Here is a 17,545-nt window from a genome sequence, read left to right as displayed (position 1 = left end):
GGGTATGTACGTGCAACAGGATTTCCCAGTCGCGGCACATATTCCACCCTGCATTGCCGTCAGCTGATCTAGAACATAGCAATGCTCTAGAACCATAAGTCTCAAGGGGTGTAGTTCTTCCTTTATTGCATTGAACCCCTCAAACGTGTACATATATAGTGTCTGCAGTTTTATAAGTTGTGTAACCAAGTACTCTATTAATTTGTTTGACAGAACTGTAGCACAAAAAAAATATTTTAAAAAACGGACTGACACCCAGGGCCCGATGTAGGTAGCCCTTTACCGATCGGAATCGGCCGAAAATACCGATTTTCGGCCGTTTCCGATCGGTAAAGGGCTATCGAGATGTAGGGGCACATTTTCGGTAATTTTACCGAATCGTTATCATTTCCGAATCGGTAAAGTTACCCAATCGGTAATATTTACCGATTCGGTAATGATGACGATTCGGTAGAACTACCGAAAATGCAATGTAGGTAGCCAATGTTCCATCAGCACATGGCCTACAGAATCGGTATTTTACCATGGAATACAAATCCATGGTAAAAAACCGATTCCTGTGTACATGCACATCTGTGCATGTACACATGTGCCATGTGACAGACAGACGTGCCCTTAGGGCATGTCTGTGTGCCACATTGCACACATGCCCGTTTTGGGGGTGCTAGACGGTGTCAAAGTGACACCCCCTGCACCCTTGTGAATTCTTTAATTACCGATTCGGTAAATACCGAATCGGTAATGCCTAATCATTCCTATGGGCTTCAAAGCCCATAGGAATGAATGGGCATTACCGATTCGGTATTTACCGAATCGGTAATTAAAGAATTGTTAAGGATTCGGTAACGAATCCAGATGTTGGGACCTACATCCCATTTACCGATTTTTGAATACCGAATCGGTAGGATTCGGTATTTCAAAATCGGTAAATGGGATTTACCTACATCGGGCCTCCAGTTCTTTTAAGTGGCAAAAAATTTTCACTTTTCTCTACCTAGCGGGGTCTGTGATGCTAGTGATGGGACTAGGGACTGATGTAATGACGCAGAACCCAGCAAAATTAACTAGCGGGCCTCACACCCTGGTGACGAAATTGATGTAGGCCAGTCAACTTGAAGATGACAAATGTGGTCATACAATGAAAATATGAAAATATATAAATACATATATATATATACATATATATATATATATATATATATATATATATATATATATATATATATATATATATATATGTATATATATATATGCGAGGCATCAAGGGAATCACGGACAATCAGTATACCCTGGTTATTATGGTCTCACTTATACACCAACCTTTGTTGGCCTCTGCACCAGGCAGCACTGACAATACAATAATCACAAAATGCTTAACTGTAACAGGCAGGAAATTCAACAGTGCATATACCCATACATATATATACTAGCAAGTAGCATGAAATCCTGAAAATTCATGGCAATTTACATACATTTCATACATGTGTTTTTACAATTAAAAGAAAAAAATTCACAGATCTAAGCGTTTGGGTTTGTAACCAATAATTGCGTGCTCTGGCCACTTGAGGGCAGCAAAGTGCTTCCTAACTTAGTATTACAATAACACAGTTGTAGCTAGCGAAAAATCTAACAATATTTGCTCTAGTTCATCCCGGAGAAACCACTTTCTTGTCTTCTAAACAGGAGATATCCTTAAAGCCTGCTAGCTAGGCAGGCAAGGAAATCGTCCTCTTCCCCATAAGTACTGAATGGGGGCCCCTCTGACTTTCAGAGAGACACAAGTAACAACTTAAATCAATGCACAAATCCCACAATTCGTACAATTTCCTAACGTCACCTTTTGACTTAATGTCTATGCACATGTTTCTTTAAGTCGGGATTATTCTTTTATAAAAGCGAGACCAGTTTAGACAGGAACTGAAACCCCGGACTGATAAACCATAAGTGCTTAACCGACACCCTCAGACACAGCACACCAGGCAGCGAGAGACTTACAGAGTGCGCTGTCTCTGCCCAGTCAGGAAAAAGGCACAGAGGTCAATCCTCGTCCGTGGTCACAGTGGTACCCCGTCTGCTGGAACTGCTATCACGTCGGGGTCACCAAAATGAAAGGGGAATGGTTTTGGGGCTGCTTAACTTGAGCCGGGGTGCTCAGGGATGCCCACACTAAAATGGAGGAAACAAATATGTGAGTCACAGAAAACCAAGCCAAAAGGTTCAAACAATTTATTACAAGGCACAGCTTCAAAGAAAGGTAAAGTGATACAGAATAAAATCACTTTGTTCTCACATATTAACAGAAGGCATTGTTTTTATGTAACTTTCAATGGAATTCAGAAAGCATTTGAAATCGTTAGAAGATAAACATTTCAAAAAATGCAATATGAAGTGAACAGTTTAAAACCTCAAAGACATATTTGTAGATACAGTATGAAATGCACAGCTTTGATCAGGAAAGAATTCTCTCAACATACAAATCAGATTTTAGGCTGAGATGCTAAAAAGACATGTTTAAACACAGAAAAAACTTGCTTTGCAATTGCAATATAAGTCTTTAAACTTCAAAAAGGAAAACATCAAGTAAAAGACAAATTGACTGATATAAAATATGGAGGATACACAAAATTGGGAATCAAAAGCATAGATGCCCGCACAAGTCCTAAGTTCCTTTTTCAGTAGCGTAGAAGCAGAAAGGTGCAAAAACAAGGGCTGGAGGCACAATTCCCTATGCCCCCAAAGGTTAGGAAGCTGGTCCAATACAACCAGCTTACCCACATGCAAATATACTAGATAGCCCAGCACACTTTATACTCAAAATGTAACAGTTATACAGTCAGGAAATAAAGAATTATTTCAAAGAAGAGTCGATGTTATGTTCGAATTCATCCTTTATTTTTCTTTGATAAAAACTTTTGAAACCGCCAACGCGTTTCGTCCCATCCAGGGACTTCTTCAGGGCTTATAATATGTATAAAAAGAGTTCTGGTGTAGGAATGCCTCATATATTAGGGATGGGTAGTTTTTCAGACTCAATTTGTACGCTTCCCCATAGGTTTATATTCCAGGTAGTTTATCAAGTAATTTTTCTTAGTAGAAAGAGTATCCCGGATAATATAGTTCCGGTCCGAACGATCCTCAGCGAAGTCGGGTTGCGCACTTGATATGTGGCTTATGGCTTTGAGGAGTATACCCCTGAAAGAGAACCAGGATTGGTTGTATGATGGAACAACGATCACTTGAACAACTACAGTCTAAACAACAACCCGTTTCCACTACTTAGTCTAAACCACTAAAGTTTTAACATCAACTATTTTTTACAACTACTATTCGTTTACCACGATTGCCTTTAGCCCATTAATGTATCTATTTTACAGGTAAGTATAAACCCTTATATATATATATATATATATATATGTGAGAAGTTGGTCTGGCATATGCTGTCCACTATTCTAGTGGGCACCTTGCACCTGTAGTGTAGTTCCTATATTCCCAATAGGCTCTGCACATTGGAATAATATATCCTATAGATTAGACGTAGGACTGAGGTCTCGAATGTATTAAACTTAATAGTGAGTGTGCCAGCTAACTCAGAGGTCACTAGAAACTTTCTCGAATTCACAAGAAGGGATTAGTTTCTGACAACCGCATAAACATGACAACTTTGTTTCCCAGGAATAAGAATTGTATCTCTAGAGTCACGGAAACAATAGATAAATATTTCACTGAGTCAATCGTACATGCTTCGTTTCAACAGAGGTGCAGAGAACTAGAGAGACGAGCGTTTTCAATAAAAGGTTTTATTGAACAGTCTTCTTTCTCATGCAAGTAAAGTGAACTGCTACAATCGTAATGCAGGGGGCAAAGTATAAGGCATACAGCGAGAATAGTATTATAAAATAATATTGTAAAAGCATTGTATGGTTTCTAAGGCATATAAAAATACATACATAAATACACAGGCTAAAATACTCAACTGGTGCTTCTAAAATACGCCTACCCCAATGTACCTAACCTAAGTCTAGTACGTGGGAGGGAGTAAGTATTGTGTAGCATAGGTTTGGTTTTCTTTGCCAAGAATCTATCAGAGATTTCTCTTAGGTTCTAATCAGCACCATACCTTTAGTTTAGAATGAAGGAGATCTGGTATCTCTGTCTCGGGACTCGATTTACCAAACACCCAGCAAGGGGAGCTTGGAAACACTGGAGCTGGATTCTCAGCGAGAGAAAGGACAGCTTCTCGATCAGTGCGTCAGATGGAGGGTCGGCTTCCTTCGGCACTTGCTATAGCGAGCTGCGTTGGGCAAGTAGATAGTCGAACTGCTCCGAACCACTGTGTCTTGCTAGAGCAAGTGAAGGCATATTTATACCTTGAAGGTGCCTAGTTTGACATAAAGTCGGGCATAATAACGTCAGAAAAGAACCCCAAGGGAATAGTGGTTCTTTGTAAAGTCCATGAGTTTTTGCACAAATCCATATTCAAGCAAGGGGAGGTCCCTGACTGCTTAAGCCGATTTTCCAAGAAATCGTTGTGACGTTTTGGTACGGGTGGAAGTAGCCATGCCTGTATTTGGACTGCATGGGCTATGTCTAAATAAGGGTATGATTTCTATGCCTATATTAGGGCAATGTGAATTGTAACTATATAAGGGCATGAATCGGGAAATTTCTCTCGGATCCAAAAACGCCATACAACACCCACTTCACTTTATTATGTACGACATTTCTAAGCTCTAAAACACATAAAACATATCTAAACGTGATGTGTTAAAAACCCCACCTAAAATACAAAACAAATTGCATTCGAAATGGTTCTACATGAAAAATGGCATTTGTGCTGTACGCATATTAAAAGCAATGTTTTCATTCAAAGCATAGAGTATGCCATTGGAAATGCTATCTGAATGAATTACTAAAATACATTTATGAAATGGCTCTTAAATGCAGAAGAAAAAAGGTCGAGACCATTCCATGACATAATTTATAATTCGTTCTGTTGTGGACAAGGTCAAATATTGTCCCTTGGAAGTTTTCAAAGAACTCTTGTTCTCTAGGAATAGTTCTAGTTTAAGCAGATTACTTTGTGATTAATAAAAAATTCAATTTTGGAAATAAGTCAAATCGTAGAACAATAGAGTTCCAAAGTTAGAAGCTTGTTTTGAAAAGTGAAGGTCGAGTACAGAGTCCCACACAACACTGTGTGCAAACTTCAAAAGTCAATCTCATTGTTTGGAGAAAACATCAAATCTAAGCTGGTAAAGAATTTGTCTGCTACAGTAGGTGAAAGTTGGACTACCTCGTTAAGCAGATCGATCGCACAAAGATGAGAAGCATCGCAGTCAGCATCAGCCGCATTAGCAATGTTCGAAGGAGATGGTACCTGTGTACCTGTTGCTCCACGTATCTTACAGTCTGCTGTTTGCATCTGTGAGATCTCAACGAATGCCGTCATCAGGATTGGTAGCCGCTGGGGACAACACAGTGCATGAGCCGTTACCAGTCCAAGCAAAGGAAGATGTGAGTGTCACACAGATGTCTAACACACATTCTTCTCCACATAGCAGGCATCGTAGAACAGGTAAGATGCAATCTTGCCAAATTGATCGGAATGATAGCAACCACGTGGTCTTAAGATCTCTTAAACGAGCCAATCCCAGAATCTGTATCAAGCGCTCACGACACTCCATTGCCAGGAGAGTGTTCTCTGAGGTAATCTGGGTGTCGCTGGTGACTAGACTTGCCATATCGGAGCAGAAGGAACAAAAATAGTATTCCTCCTACGAGTCCCAAAATGAGAGGCAGGCCGCCGAACATGTGCTAACGGTGCTAACAGTCCCGAAAAACTGTCTTAAATACATGTACAATACCACTGGTATCAGACATGTTTAAGATCTGACCTACGAAATGTATAGGGCAGTTTGTCGTTACAAGGACATGTATCTCTGCAGAAGACCTTGCAACTTGCAGTTCATATGTCTCTTTGAATGAGGTCAGTGGCACAGTTTTTAGTAAAAGAATGGCTTTTATTCTGCTTAAAGTATCAATTTGTATGGAAGAGATGTTCAGTGAAGGCCATAACGGCGACTCCCCGTCTGTCTTAGTTTTAGGAAACAGTACTTGCATACAACAAGTGACCCTGGCTGACACAGTTACGAGATAGGCTATTCCAGGCAACATGCCACAGCAGCTGTGATCATTCAACATAATATAGCTCCCATTAGAAAGCTGCCTAAAAATTGAATCTATAACTGCCGCTGAAGAACCTTGCAGGTGGCAGGATAAGTTGGCCGAAGAACCATCGCAGGCCCCGTGTAAGTTAATACCCTGACATAAAAGTGTACTGCTTAGTGCGCTTTTGCAGTTTGTACCACTAAGAAATACTTCTTTACCCCCACTCCAACATCTGTGTGTCTATGGTGAATCCCAGGTTGACTCGATGTATTCTTTACTCAACCTTACATATACACCAGCTGGTATATGTTTCAAACAATACTGAAAATGGAAATTTGTGACAGGCAGAGTGATTGTTCCGTGTAGTAGCCATTCTGTTGCAGGTTTTTCCGAAACAGTTAATGGTAATCTTTCCAGTTTCTCAATGCTCAGCACCGTATAGTCTGCTCCTCTTTGTGCCAAAGTGATTTGTTTATCTGTAAGGTTAAATACAGAAAACAATGACGTGGTGTTGATTAGACGCCATGGCACATAGCCAGAACGAAGAATTTGCAACGTCCAGCCTAAAAGCATTATAGAACGCAATTGTGACTGTCCATGCTATAACATGTATAATCATGGGGATGGGGGAGGCAGAGTGAGAATCCTTTCAGTCTCCGTAGTTAACTTTTATAATCAGAAGGGGGAAAGGATCACTTGTCCTGCTTAAACCTTGGGTTCACAAGTCGAGGAACTGGTATCTCCCAACAAATATGACCCTCATACACGTGTATGTTGGTAATTTCTCTTCAGCGGTATTACTGTGTCCCCGCTTTTTTACACGTGCGTGCGTAATCATCGAGTCATTTTTTGTATTGTGCACCCTCCACCAGGAGGTTTTGCCTTAGGTTTAAGGCAGTAGTGATCGTGGAAAGTGGGGGGTCTAGTGGTGGTGTCGTTATAAAAAGTTCGGACAGCCAGACAGAGGCAATTTAATAAGTCTGGATTCGGACTATGAATAAAAAGTTTGGTGCACTCTTTGAATTGGTAAGGGATTCAAGTGCACTTAGTATATAGGGTTTAAAAAGAGGTCAACATGTTTCAGCCTTTGGTAGTCAGAGGATCTATAGGCTTTCGTCAGGACCAATGGGGGTGATAAATAGTGAATAAAATTTTTTGTGAGAAGAATAAAGGGTTATTGACCTGATTCTTCGTGGATTAAGGTTTCATTGTACCTGCAAAATAGAGAACATACACACAAACAGCAACAAACAGGGAGATGGGGTATGGAAAAATACATAATTATGTACAATAGTACCCTTATATTTGTAAGGAACTAGAAAATGGCAATACTTTTCATCATACTCATTTCAGGCGTCAACTCTTCCTTTGTCATACTTCGGTGGGCAGAAAAGAATTGACTAATACTGTATTGAAGTGCCCATAGTTCTAACATTATACTCTCTCTGTGCGTGGTCTATGGTGAGAAACGTTATAATATGTGGCTGCTTTGTGGTTGCATGTACACTGCAGACATTCCATGCTCACTTTAACAAATATTTCGAGCGTGTGGTTTTTTACGTGCTACAATGAACTTATCACATGCTCGTGTGACCAATAGTTGTCCTTGGGTCATAATTTGGTGATTAGGTGATGCGTGACTAGAGTAGTACCAAGTACGTTATGTGCGCTTTCATTTCCAATGCGTACCTTATTATGTCGGAAAAATTGCTTCCTCGGGGATTTAGGCTGATCGAGAGAGGCCTTACTAGAGGGGTATTAAAGGAAAGGTATTACAGGGCGCGGTCTTGTACTTGCGGTTTGTCTTGTACTCTGCGCGCTTGGGTTCCCGCGTTACCTTAGTGCCTTCGTACTCGGTCCTGGCAGCATGTGCTGACTCTGCCTTTCATCGCCCGGAACTACAGTGTGGTGTAGTTCCGGGTAGATTTGTACTCAGTGGCGGTGGCGATGGAAGAAATACTTCTCAATCGCTCTATGATGGCAGTTAATACTATTTCAGTTAGATTCAAAATAAAATGATGCCGAATAAATTGAATATTTTATTCGTTGGTGGCAAATTGGGATTGTAATATTGTAAACTTTATTTTGGCGAAGTGTATGTACCAATTTGTAGAAGGATCAGGATTCAGAAGAAATACTTCACAATCGGTCTGTGATGGCAATTAATACTGTTACTAGTTATATTCATTTGCCAAAATAAAATTAGTGCTCAAGTTAGTAATTTAATTCGTAGGGGGAGAAAAAGAAAAGGGATTGTAATATTGTAAACTTAATTTATTGTGATTGTTCTGGAAAAGTGTATGCACCACTGGATGCAGCAATTTGTTGCTGAGCAGATGGTCCAGGATTCACGCATTATGGAAAGAGCAATTTTTATAATTTCAAGGTATGCTGAGGTGGGCATGGAGATTACTACGCCTTGCGGAGAGCGCAATGGTTTAGTTGTTGCTCTCATAGGTCACTGATCTACAATGTAAGCAGGGTTATTAGGCCACTTGAATTCCGCACTTGAGGTAAAGTGTTACAAACGGGCTTAGAATATTGAATCATCTGTTAAGGGACAACCAAGGAACAGAATCGTTAAGACCCTGGGTGTCTGTTTTGAGCCTATGGACCCAACGTTGTTCCTTCTCAAACAGTATATTGGCTGCGTTTCTGTCTACTGTATCTAGGCTTTCTAGGATTACCCAATGCAGGTCATTGGATGTATGTTGTTTTTCTTTGTAATGCGATGACATCTTTGTCGTGCTTTTCTTGCAATTAATATTGCTCCTGTGTTCGCAGAGTCTCTGTTTGGCTTTACGGCTCGTCATCCCAATATACCTCATATTGCAAGGGCATGTGATCATATATACAACGTGGCTAGTGTTGCAGTTGGTGTGTTTTTTCAGTTTCCATACAAAGTCTGGAAGTAACTGCAGTTCTTTCGTTGGTTCTGTGGTCGCACAAACTACGCAGGTACCGCAAGGATAGTGTCCAGTAATTGGAGGGTTATTCCATAAGCCTGGTTGTTGTTTCTTCTTCTTCGGTGGTGGTCTTGTGTGGACCAGTAGGTCTTTTATATTGCTGCTCCTTTTGTTCGCAAATCTTGGTTTTGACCAGGTCAAGGTGTTCGATGTTATAATCTTCCAGTTGCGGTTGATTATTTTCTTCACATGATTTGTTATTGGGCTATAGGTTGTGACACACGTAGTCCTGTCATCAGTCTGTTTTGGGCGACTTTCAAGTAGAGATTCTCTGGGTTCATTTCTGGCTCGTTTTGCACAGGAGTTGATTATTCTTTTAGGGTAATCTCTAGCCGTTAGTTTTTCACAGAGATCAGTTGCTTGGACTTTGTAGTCTTTTATGGAGCTACAGTTTCTCCTCAGTCGTAAGAACTGACTGTACGGAAGGTTTTCTCTCAAAGGGCGGGGGTGAAAACTCTTAAAAGATAGCAGACTGTTTTTGGCAGTAGGCTTGAAGAATGTTCTTGTTTGTAAGGTGTTTTCCTCAGCGAAGATGGTAATGTCTAAGAAGTCAAGACTCTGCGCATTGGATGTGAATGTAAAGTTAAGGCATTCGTCCTGATTATTCAACCACCTATGGAAATCTGTTAGTGATGCATTGTCTCCTTTCCAGATTAAAAAGATATTGTCGATATATCTCTTCCAGAAGAGTATATGACGAGAGAAGGGGTTGTTTACATTATGGATGTAAGTCTGTTCGAAAGTGCTTACATACAGACCCGCCACGCTGGGAGCAAAGGTACTACCCATAGATGTACCATGTTGCTGGAGATAGAGGGTATCTTTGGCCAGTCTGCAGCATTCCAGTACGAAGTGTCTTGGAGTTCGATGGGGCCAATCGGTGTTAAACAATATTGATTCGAGAGTCTCTAAGGTTTTCTGTTGTGGAAGGCTTGTGTAGAGGCTCTCGACGTCTAACCCTACTAAGAGCATACTGCTCTCTGAGTACTCGAAGTTCTGTAGCATATTGATCAAGTCTCGTGTGTCTTTAAGGTAGGTAGGCGTGGTTTGGACCAATGGTCTCAAGTACTGGTCTGCAAATTGTGACAATGGCTCTAGAATAGAGTTGATCCCCGAGACAATTGGTCTTCCTGGTGGGGGCATCTTATCTTTATGCGTCTTGGGCAGAGAGTAAAAGTATGGCGTGACTGGTGCTTTAGTGACCAGATAGTTCGCCTCTTTTTTAGATAGCCAGTTGTTACACTCTGCTTCCTCAATCATCAGGGCTATTGTCCTTTGCAGACGTGCTGTCGGGTCAGTTGTAATCACTTGATAGAATTTGGTGTCTGCTAGTAAATTCATGCATTGCCTGTCATATCCTTCTGCTGATAGTAGGACTACACCTCCGCCTTTGTCCGCAGGCTTTATGACTATGTCATGGTTGTCTTTCAGTTCTGTCAGAGCGAGTTTTTCCGCTTTTGATAGGTTCTGGAAAGGTCTCGGAGGATGTTGATTCAGTTCTTCAACTTCCTTCATGATGGCCTGTTCAAATGTACTAATCTCAATGGGTACTTGCGAGTTAAGTGGGCAAAAGGTGGATTTATTCCTTAAGGTGGTGTCTCCTTCTTGAGGCTGCTGTTCTCCTTTGAAAAACGCTTTCAGTTTCAGCGTGCGGCAAAAGTTTGCGAGTTCGCACTTTGTTTTGAAAATGTCTGTTTTTGGGGTTGGCACGTAACCTAATCCTTTGTTCAGGACACTTGTTTGATTCTCTGTTAATTCTAGTCCTGTTAAGTTGACTATTAGATTGTCGGACCTTGTCCTGTGGTGGCTTTGGTGACGCTCCTGGTTTGGACCTGTCGTGTCTGGTCGGACCATGTTACTCCTTTTTGCCTGGACCTCCGGTTGTTCTGGCCATTCCCTAAAAAAGGACGGCTTTGCTGGTAATTTTGGGCACCTTGTGGTGGCATTTGGTGGTTCATGGGTATTGGGAAGTATGGATTTGGCCACCCTTGGAACTGGGGGTTGAATGGATGGAATGGTATTCCTTGTCCATTGTTTTGGAAAAAAGGGGGACGCCAGTAGTTGCCGCGGCCTCTACGTTGTCCTCCTTTGTTCCTTAAATTCCCACGACCCCGGGTTGTAGTATCATCTCCGCTCTGGTCTGAGCTGTTGTCTGAAGACATACTATTTGTATCTGAGTTATCGTTGAGTTTATAGTCTTTGCTACTATAAGGGTGAATGCGTTCCAAAGAGAACCTTTTCAATTCTTTTGCAAGTTTCTGCAATTTCGTCTGTGTTAAGTATTCTTGGCTATCTTTCATTTCTTTGTTAATTTCGTCAAGACGAGTTTTGTAGATGGTTATGTTGATTGTATTGTTCAGTTTTGTTTCCAAAATCTCAATCTTGATCGCGAGTTCATCCGTAAGTCTTGTTGCAGTTTTAATTATCAGCACTAGATAGTCTCTGGTGCATTTCCATGATATGGAGGACCAATCTTTTCGAAACGCTAGGTCTTTCAAGAAAATGCGTGGTGCATTCGTCACCCATAGGCCTTTTGGTGCAGCGTTGACTCGGAGATACTCAGTCATTATTATGCCATGTACTGCTGTTCGTACTTGTTCTTTCTTTACTTCACTTAACTCGTCCCATTCTGCTGTCGAAGACAGAGTCTGGTTGAGGTCACCTTCCATGAGTAGAGGCGGTCTTGCCAAAATTTCATCGATGTCCTCAGTTGTATAACTGAGTCCAAAGCTTCCTGCCATGATGACAACGTTCTGTTAGGCAGTATGATATCAAAGGCTCTTATAGATGCCTATGAAGTTTTCTCCCACAGCTGTTCGCTGCTTGACATGTATAATCATGGGGATGGGGGAGGCAGAGTGAGAATCCTTTCAGTCTCCGTAGTTAACTTTTATAATCAGAAGGGGGAAAGGATCACTTGTCCTGCTTAAACCTTGGGTTCACAAGTCGAGGAACTGGTATCTCCCAACAAATATAACCCTCATACACGTGTATGTTGGTAATTTCTCTTCAGCGGTATATACTGTGTCCCCGCTTTTTTACACGTGCGTGCGTAATCATCGAGTCATTTTTTGTATTGTGCACCCTCCACCAGGAGGTTTTGCCTTAGGTTTAAGGCAGTAGTGATCGTGGAAAGTGGGGGGTCTAGTGGTGGTGTCGTTATAAAAAGTTCGGACAGCCAGACAGAGGCAATTTAATAAGTCTGGATTCGGACTATGAATAAAAAGTTTGGTGCACTCTTTGAATTGGTAAGGGATTCAAGTGCACTTAGTATATAGGGTTTAAAAAGAGGTCAACATGTTTCAGCCTTTGCTAGTCAGAGGATCTATAGGCTTTCGTCAGGACCAATGTCTCGGGGATCAACTCTATTCTAGAGCCATTATCACAATTTGCAGACCAGTACTTGAGACCATTGGTCCAAACCACGCCTACCTACCTTAAAGACACACGAGACTTGATCAATATGCTACAGAACTTCGAGTACTCAGAGAGCAGTATGCTCTTAGTAGGGTTAGACGTCGAGAGCCTCTACACAAGCCTTCCACAACAGAAAACCTTAGAGACTCTCGAATCAATATTGTTTAACACCGATTGGCCCCATCGAACTCCAAGACACTTCATACTGGAATGCTGCAGACTGGCCCTTATGGAAAAAAAATTCCAATACAAAGATACCCTCTATCTCCAGCAACATGGTACATCTATGGGTAGTACCTTTGCTCCCAGCGTGGCGGGTCTGTATGTAAGCACTTTCGAACAGACTTACATCCATAATGTAAACAACCCCTTCTCTCGTCATATACTCTTCTGGAAGAGATATATCGACGATATCTTTTTAATCTGGAAAGGAGACAATGCATCATCAACAGATTTCCATAGGTGGTTGAATAATCAGGACGAATGCCTTAACTTTACATTCACATCCAATGCGCAGAGTCTTGACTTCTTAGACATTACCATCTTCGCTGAGGAAAACACCTTACAAACAAGAACATTCTTCAAGCCTACTGCCAAAAACAGTCTGCTATCTTTTAACAGTTTTCACCCCCGCCCTTTGAGAGAAAACCTTCCGTACAGTCAGTTCTTACGACTGAGGAGAAACTGTAGCTCCATAAAAGACTACAAAGTCCAAGCAACTGATCTCTGTGAAAAACTAACGGCTAGAGATTACCCTAAAAGAATAATCAACTCCTGTGCAAAACGAGCCAGAAATCAACCCAGAGAATCTCTACTTGAAAGTCGCCCAAAACAGACTGATGACAGGACTACGTGTGTCACAACCTATAGCCCAATAACAAATCATGTGAAGAAAATAATCAACCGCAACTGGAAGATTATAACATCGAACACCTTGACCTGGTCAAAACCAAGATTTGCGAACAAAAGGAGCAGCAATATAAAAGACCTACTGGTCCACACAAGACCACCACCGAAGAAGAAGAAACAACAACCAGGCTTATGGAATAACCCTCCAATTACTGGACACTATCCTTGCGGTACCTGCGTAGTTTGTGCGACCACAGAACCAACGAAAGAACTGCAGTTACTTCCAGACTTTGTATGGAAACTGAAAAAACACACCAACTGCAACACTAGCCACGTTGTATATATGATCACATGCCCTTGCAATATGAGGTATATTGGGATGACGTGCCGTAAAGCCAAACAGAGACTCTGCGAACACAGGAGCAATATTAATTGCAAGAAAAGCACGACAAAGATGTCATCGCATTACAAAGAAAAACAACATACATCCAATGACCTGCATTGGGTAATCCTAGAAAGCCTAGATACAGTAGACAGAAACGCAGCCAATATACTGTTTGAGAAGGAACAACGTTGGGTCCATAGGCTCAAAACAGACACCCAGGGTCTTAACGATTCTGTTCCTTGGTTGTCCCTTAACAGATGATTCAATATTCTAAGCCCGTTTGTAACACTTTACCTCAAGTGCGGAATTCAAGTGGCCTAATAACCCTGCTTACATTGTAGATCAGTGACCTATGAGAGCAACAACTAAACCATTGCGCTCTCCGCAAGGCGTAGTAATCTCCACGCCCACCTCAGCATACCTTGAAATTATAAAAATTGCTCTTTCCATAATGCGTGAATCCTGGACCATCTGCTCAGCAACAAATTGCTGCATCCAGTGGTGCATACACTTTTCCAGAACAATCACAATAAATTAAGTTTACAATATTACCCTTTTCTTTTTCTCCCCCTACGAATTAAATTACTAACTTGAGCACTAATTTTATTTTGGCAAATGAGTATAACTAGTAACAGTATTAATTGCCATCACAGACCGATTGTGAAGTATTTCTTCTGAATCCTGATCCTTCTACAAATTGGTACATACACTTCGCCAAAATAAAGTTTACAATATTACAATCCCAATTTGCCACCAACGAATAAAATATTCAATTTATTCGGCATCATTTTATTTTGAATCTAACTGAAATAGTATTAACTGCCATCATAGAGCGATTGAGAAGTATTTCTTCCATCGCCACCGCCACTGAGTACAAATCTACCCGGAACTACACCACACTGTAGTTCCGGGCGATGAAAGGCAGAGTCAGCACAAGCTGCCAGGACCGAGTACGAAGGCACTAAGGTAACGCGGGAACCCAAGCGTGCAGAGTACAAGACAAACCGCAAGTACAAGACCGCGCCCTGTAATACCTTTCCTTTAATACCCCTCTAGTAAGGCCTCTCTCGATCAGCCTAAATCCCCGAGGAAGCAATTTTTCCGACATAATAAGGTACGCATTGGAAATGAAAGCGCACATAACGTACTTGGTACTACTCTAGTCACGCATCACCTAATCACCAAATTATGACCCACGGACAACTATTGGTCACACGAGCATGTGATAAGTTCATTGTAGCACGTAAAAAACCACACGCTCGAAATATTTGTTAAAGTGAGCATGGAATGTCTGCAGTGTACATGCAACCACAAAGCAGCCACATATTATAACGTTTCTCACCATAGACCACGCACAGAGAGAGTATAATGTTAGAACTATGGGCACTTCAATACAGTATTAGTCAATTCTTTTCTGCCCACCGAAGTATGACAAAGGAAGAGTTGACGCCTGAAATGAGTATGATGAAAAGTATTGCCATTTTCTAGTTCCTTACAAATATAAGGGTACTATTGTACATAATTATGTGTTTTTCCATACCCCATCTCCCTGTTTGTTGCTGTTTGTGTGTATGTTCTCTATTTTGCAGGTACAATGAAACCTTAATCCACGAAGAATCAGGTCAATAACCCTTTATTCTTCTCACAAAAAATTTTATTCACTATTTATTCACCCCCATTGGTCCTGACGAAAGCCTAAAGATCCTCTGACTACCAAAGGCTGAAACATGTTGACCTCTTTTTAAACCCTATATACTAAGTGCACTTGAATCCCTTACCAATTCAAAGAGTGCACCAAACTTTTTATTCATAGTCCGAATCCAGACTTATTAAATTGCCTCTGTCTGGCTGTCCGAACTTATTATAACGACACCACCACTAGACCCCCCACTTTCCACGATCACTACTGCCTTAAACCTAAGGCAAAACCTCCTGGTGGAGGGTGCACAATACAAAAAATGACTCGATGATTACGCACGCACGTGTAAAAAAGCGGGGACACAGTATATACCGCTGAAGAGAAATTACCAACATACACGTGTATGAGGGTCATATTTGTTGGGAGATACCAGTTCCTCGACTTGTGAACCCAAGGTTTAAGCAGGACAAGTGATCCTTTCCCCTTTCTGATTATAAAAGTTAACTACGGAGACTGAAAGGATTCTCACTCTGCCTCCCCCATCCCCATGATTATACATGTCAAGCAGCGAACAGCTGTGGGAGAAAACTTCATAGGCATCTATAAGAGCCTTTGATATCATACTGCCTAACAGAACGTTGTCATCATGGCAGGAAGCTTTGGACTCAGTTATACAACTGAGGACATCGATGAAATTTTGGCAAGACCGCCTCTACTCATGGAAGGTGACCTCAACCAGACTCTGTCTTCGACAGCAGAATGGGACGAGTTAAGTGAAGTAAAGAAAGAACAAGTACGAACAGCAGTACATGGCATAATAATGACTGAGTATCTCCGAGTCAACGCTGCACCAAAAGGCCTATGGGTGACGAATGCACCACGCATTTTCTTGAAAGACCTAGCGTTTCGAAAAGATTGGTCCTCCATATCATGGAAATGCACCAGAGACTATCTAGTGCTGATAATTAAAACTGCAACAAGACTTACGGATGAACTCGCGATCAAGATTGAGATTTTGGAAACAAAACTGAACAATACAATCAACATAACCATCTACAAAACTCGTCTTGACGAAATTAACAAAGAAATGAAAGATAGCCAAGAATACTTAACACAGACGAAATTGCAGAAACTTGCAAAAGAATTGAAAAGGTTCTCTTTGAAACGCATTCACCCTTATAGTAGCAAAGACTATAAACTCAACGATAACTCAGATACAAATAGTATGTCTTCAGACAACAGCTCAGACCAGAGCGGAGATGATACTACAACCCGGGGTCGTGGGAATTTCAGGAACAAAGGAGGACAACGTAGAGGCCGCGGCAACTACTGGCGTCCCCCTTTTTTCCAAAACAATGGACAAGGAATACCATTCCATCCATTCAACCCCCAGTTCCAAGGGTGGCCAAATCCATACTTCCCAATACCCATGAACCACCAAATGCCACCACAAGGTGCCCAAAATTACCAGCAAAGCCGTCCTTTTTTAGGGAATGGCCAGAACAACCGGAGGTCCAGGCAAAAAGGAGTAACATGGTCCGACCAGACACGACAGGTCCAAACCAGGAGCGTCACCAAAGCCACCACAGGACAAGGTCCGACAATCTAATAGTCAACTTAACAGGACTAGAATTAACAGAGAATCAAACAAGTGTCCTGAACAAAGGATTAGGTTACGTGCCAACCCCAAAAACAGACATTTTCAAAACAAAGTGCGAACTCGCAAACTTTTGCCGCACGCTGAAACTGAAAGCGTTTTTCAAAGGAGAACAGCAGCCTCAAGAAGGAGACACCACCTTAAGGAATAAATCCACCTTTTGCCCACTTAACTCGCAAGTACCCATTGAGATTAGTACATTTGAACAGGCCATCATGAAGGAAGTTGAAGAACTGAATCAACATCCTCCGAGACCTTTCCAGAACCTATCAAAAGCGGAAAAACTCGCTCTGACAGAACTGAAAGACAACCATGACATAGTCATAAAGGCTGCGGACAAAGGCGGAGGTGTAGTCCTACTATCAGCAGAAGGATATGACAGGCAATGCATGAATTTACTAGCAGACACCAAATTCTATCAAGTGATTACAACTGACCCGACAGCACGTCTGCAAAGGACAATA

General features: G+C 41.5%; 1 protein-coding gene across 2 annotated transcripts in view; it reads right to left on the bottom strand.

Moving 5' to 3' along the window:
- The window catches only part of SLBP (stem-loop histone mRNA binding protein), a 120,182-nt gene that overhangs the window by 18,649 nt on the left and 83,988 nt on the right, over positions 1–17,545 (bottom strand). The window contains exon 8 of one of the 2 annotated variants that reach the window (XM_078678633.1): positions 2,137–2,166. The exons of the other annotated variant lie outside the window; for it this stretch is intronic. Within the exon in view, the coding sequence (XP_078534759.1) occupies positions 2,152–2,166 (15 nt within the window). The 3' untranslated portion in view covers positions 2,137–2,151. Of the gene's footprint in view, positions 1–2,136; positions 2,167–17,545 lie in introns of those variants that run through there. 2 annotated transcript variants of the gene reach the window in all.

The sequence above is a fragment of the Lissotriton helveticus genome, chromosome 2_2 (assembly GCF_964261635.1).
Source record: "Lissotriton helveticus chromosome 2_2, aLisHel1.1, whole genome shotgun sequence".
Taxonomy (NCBI): domain Eukaryota; kingdom Metazoa; phylum Chordata; class Amphibia; order Caudata; family Salamandridae; genus Lissotriton; species Lissotriton helveticus.
The sequence above is the reverse complement of the archived record's forward strand: the minus strand, read 5'-3'. Positions and strand labels throughout refer to the sequence as shown.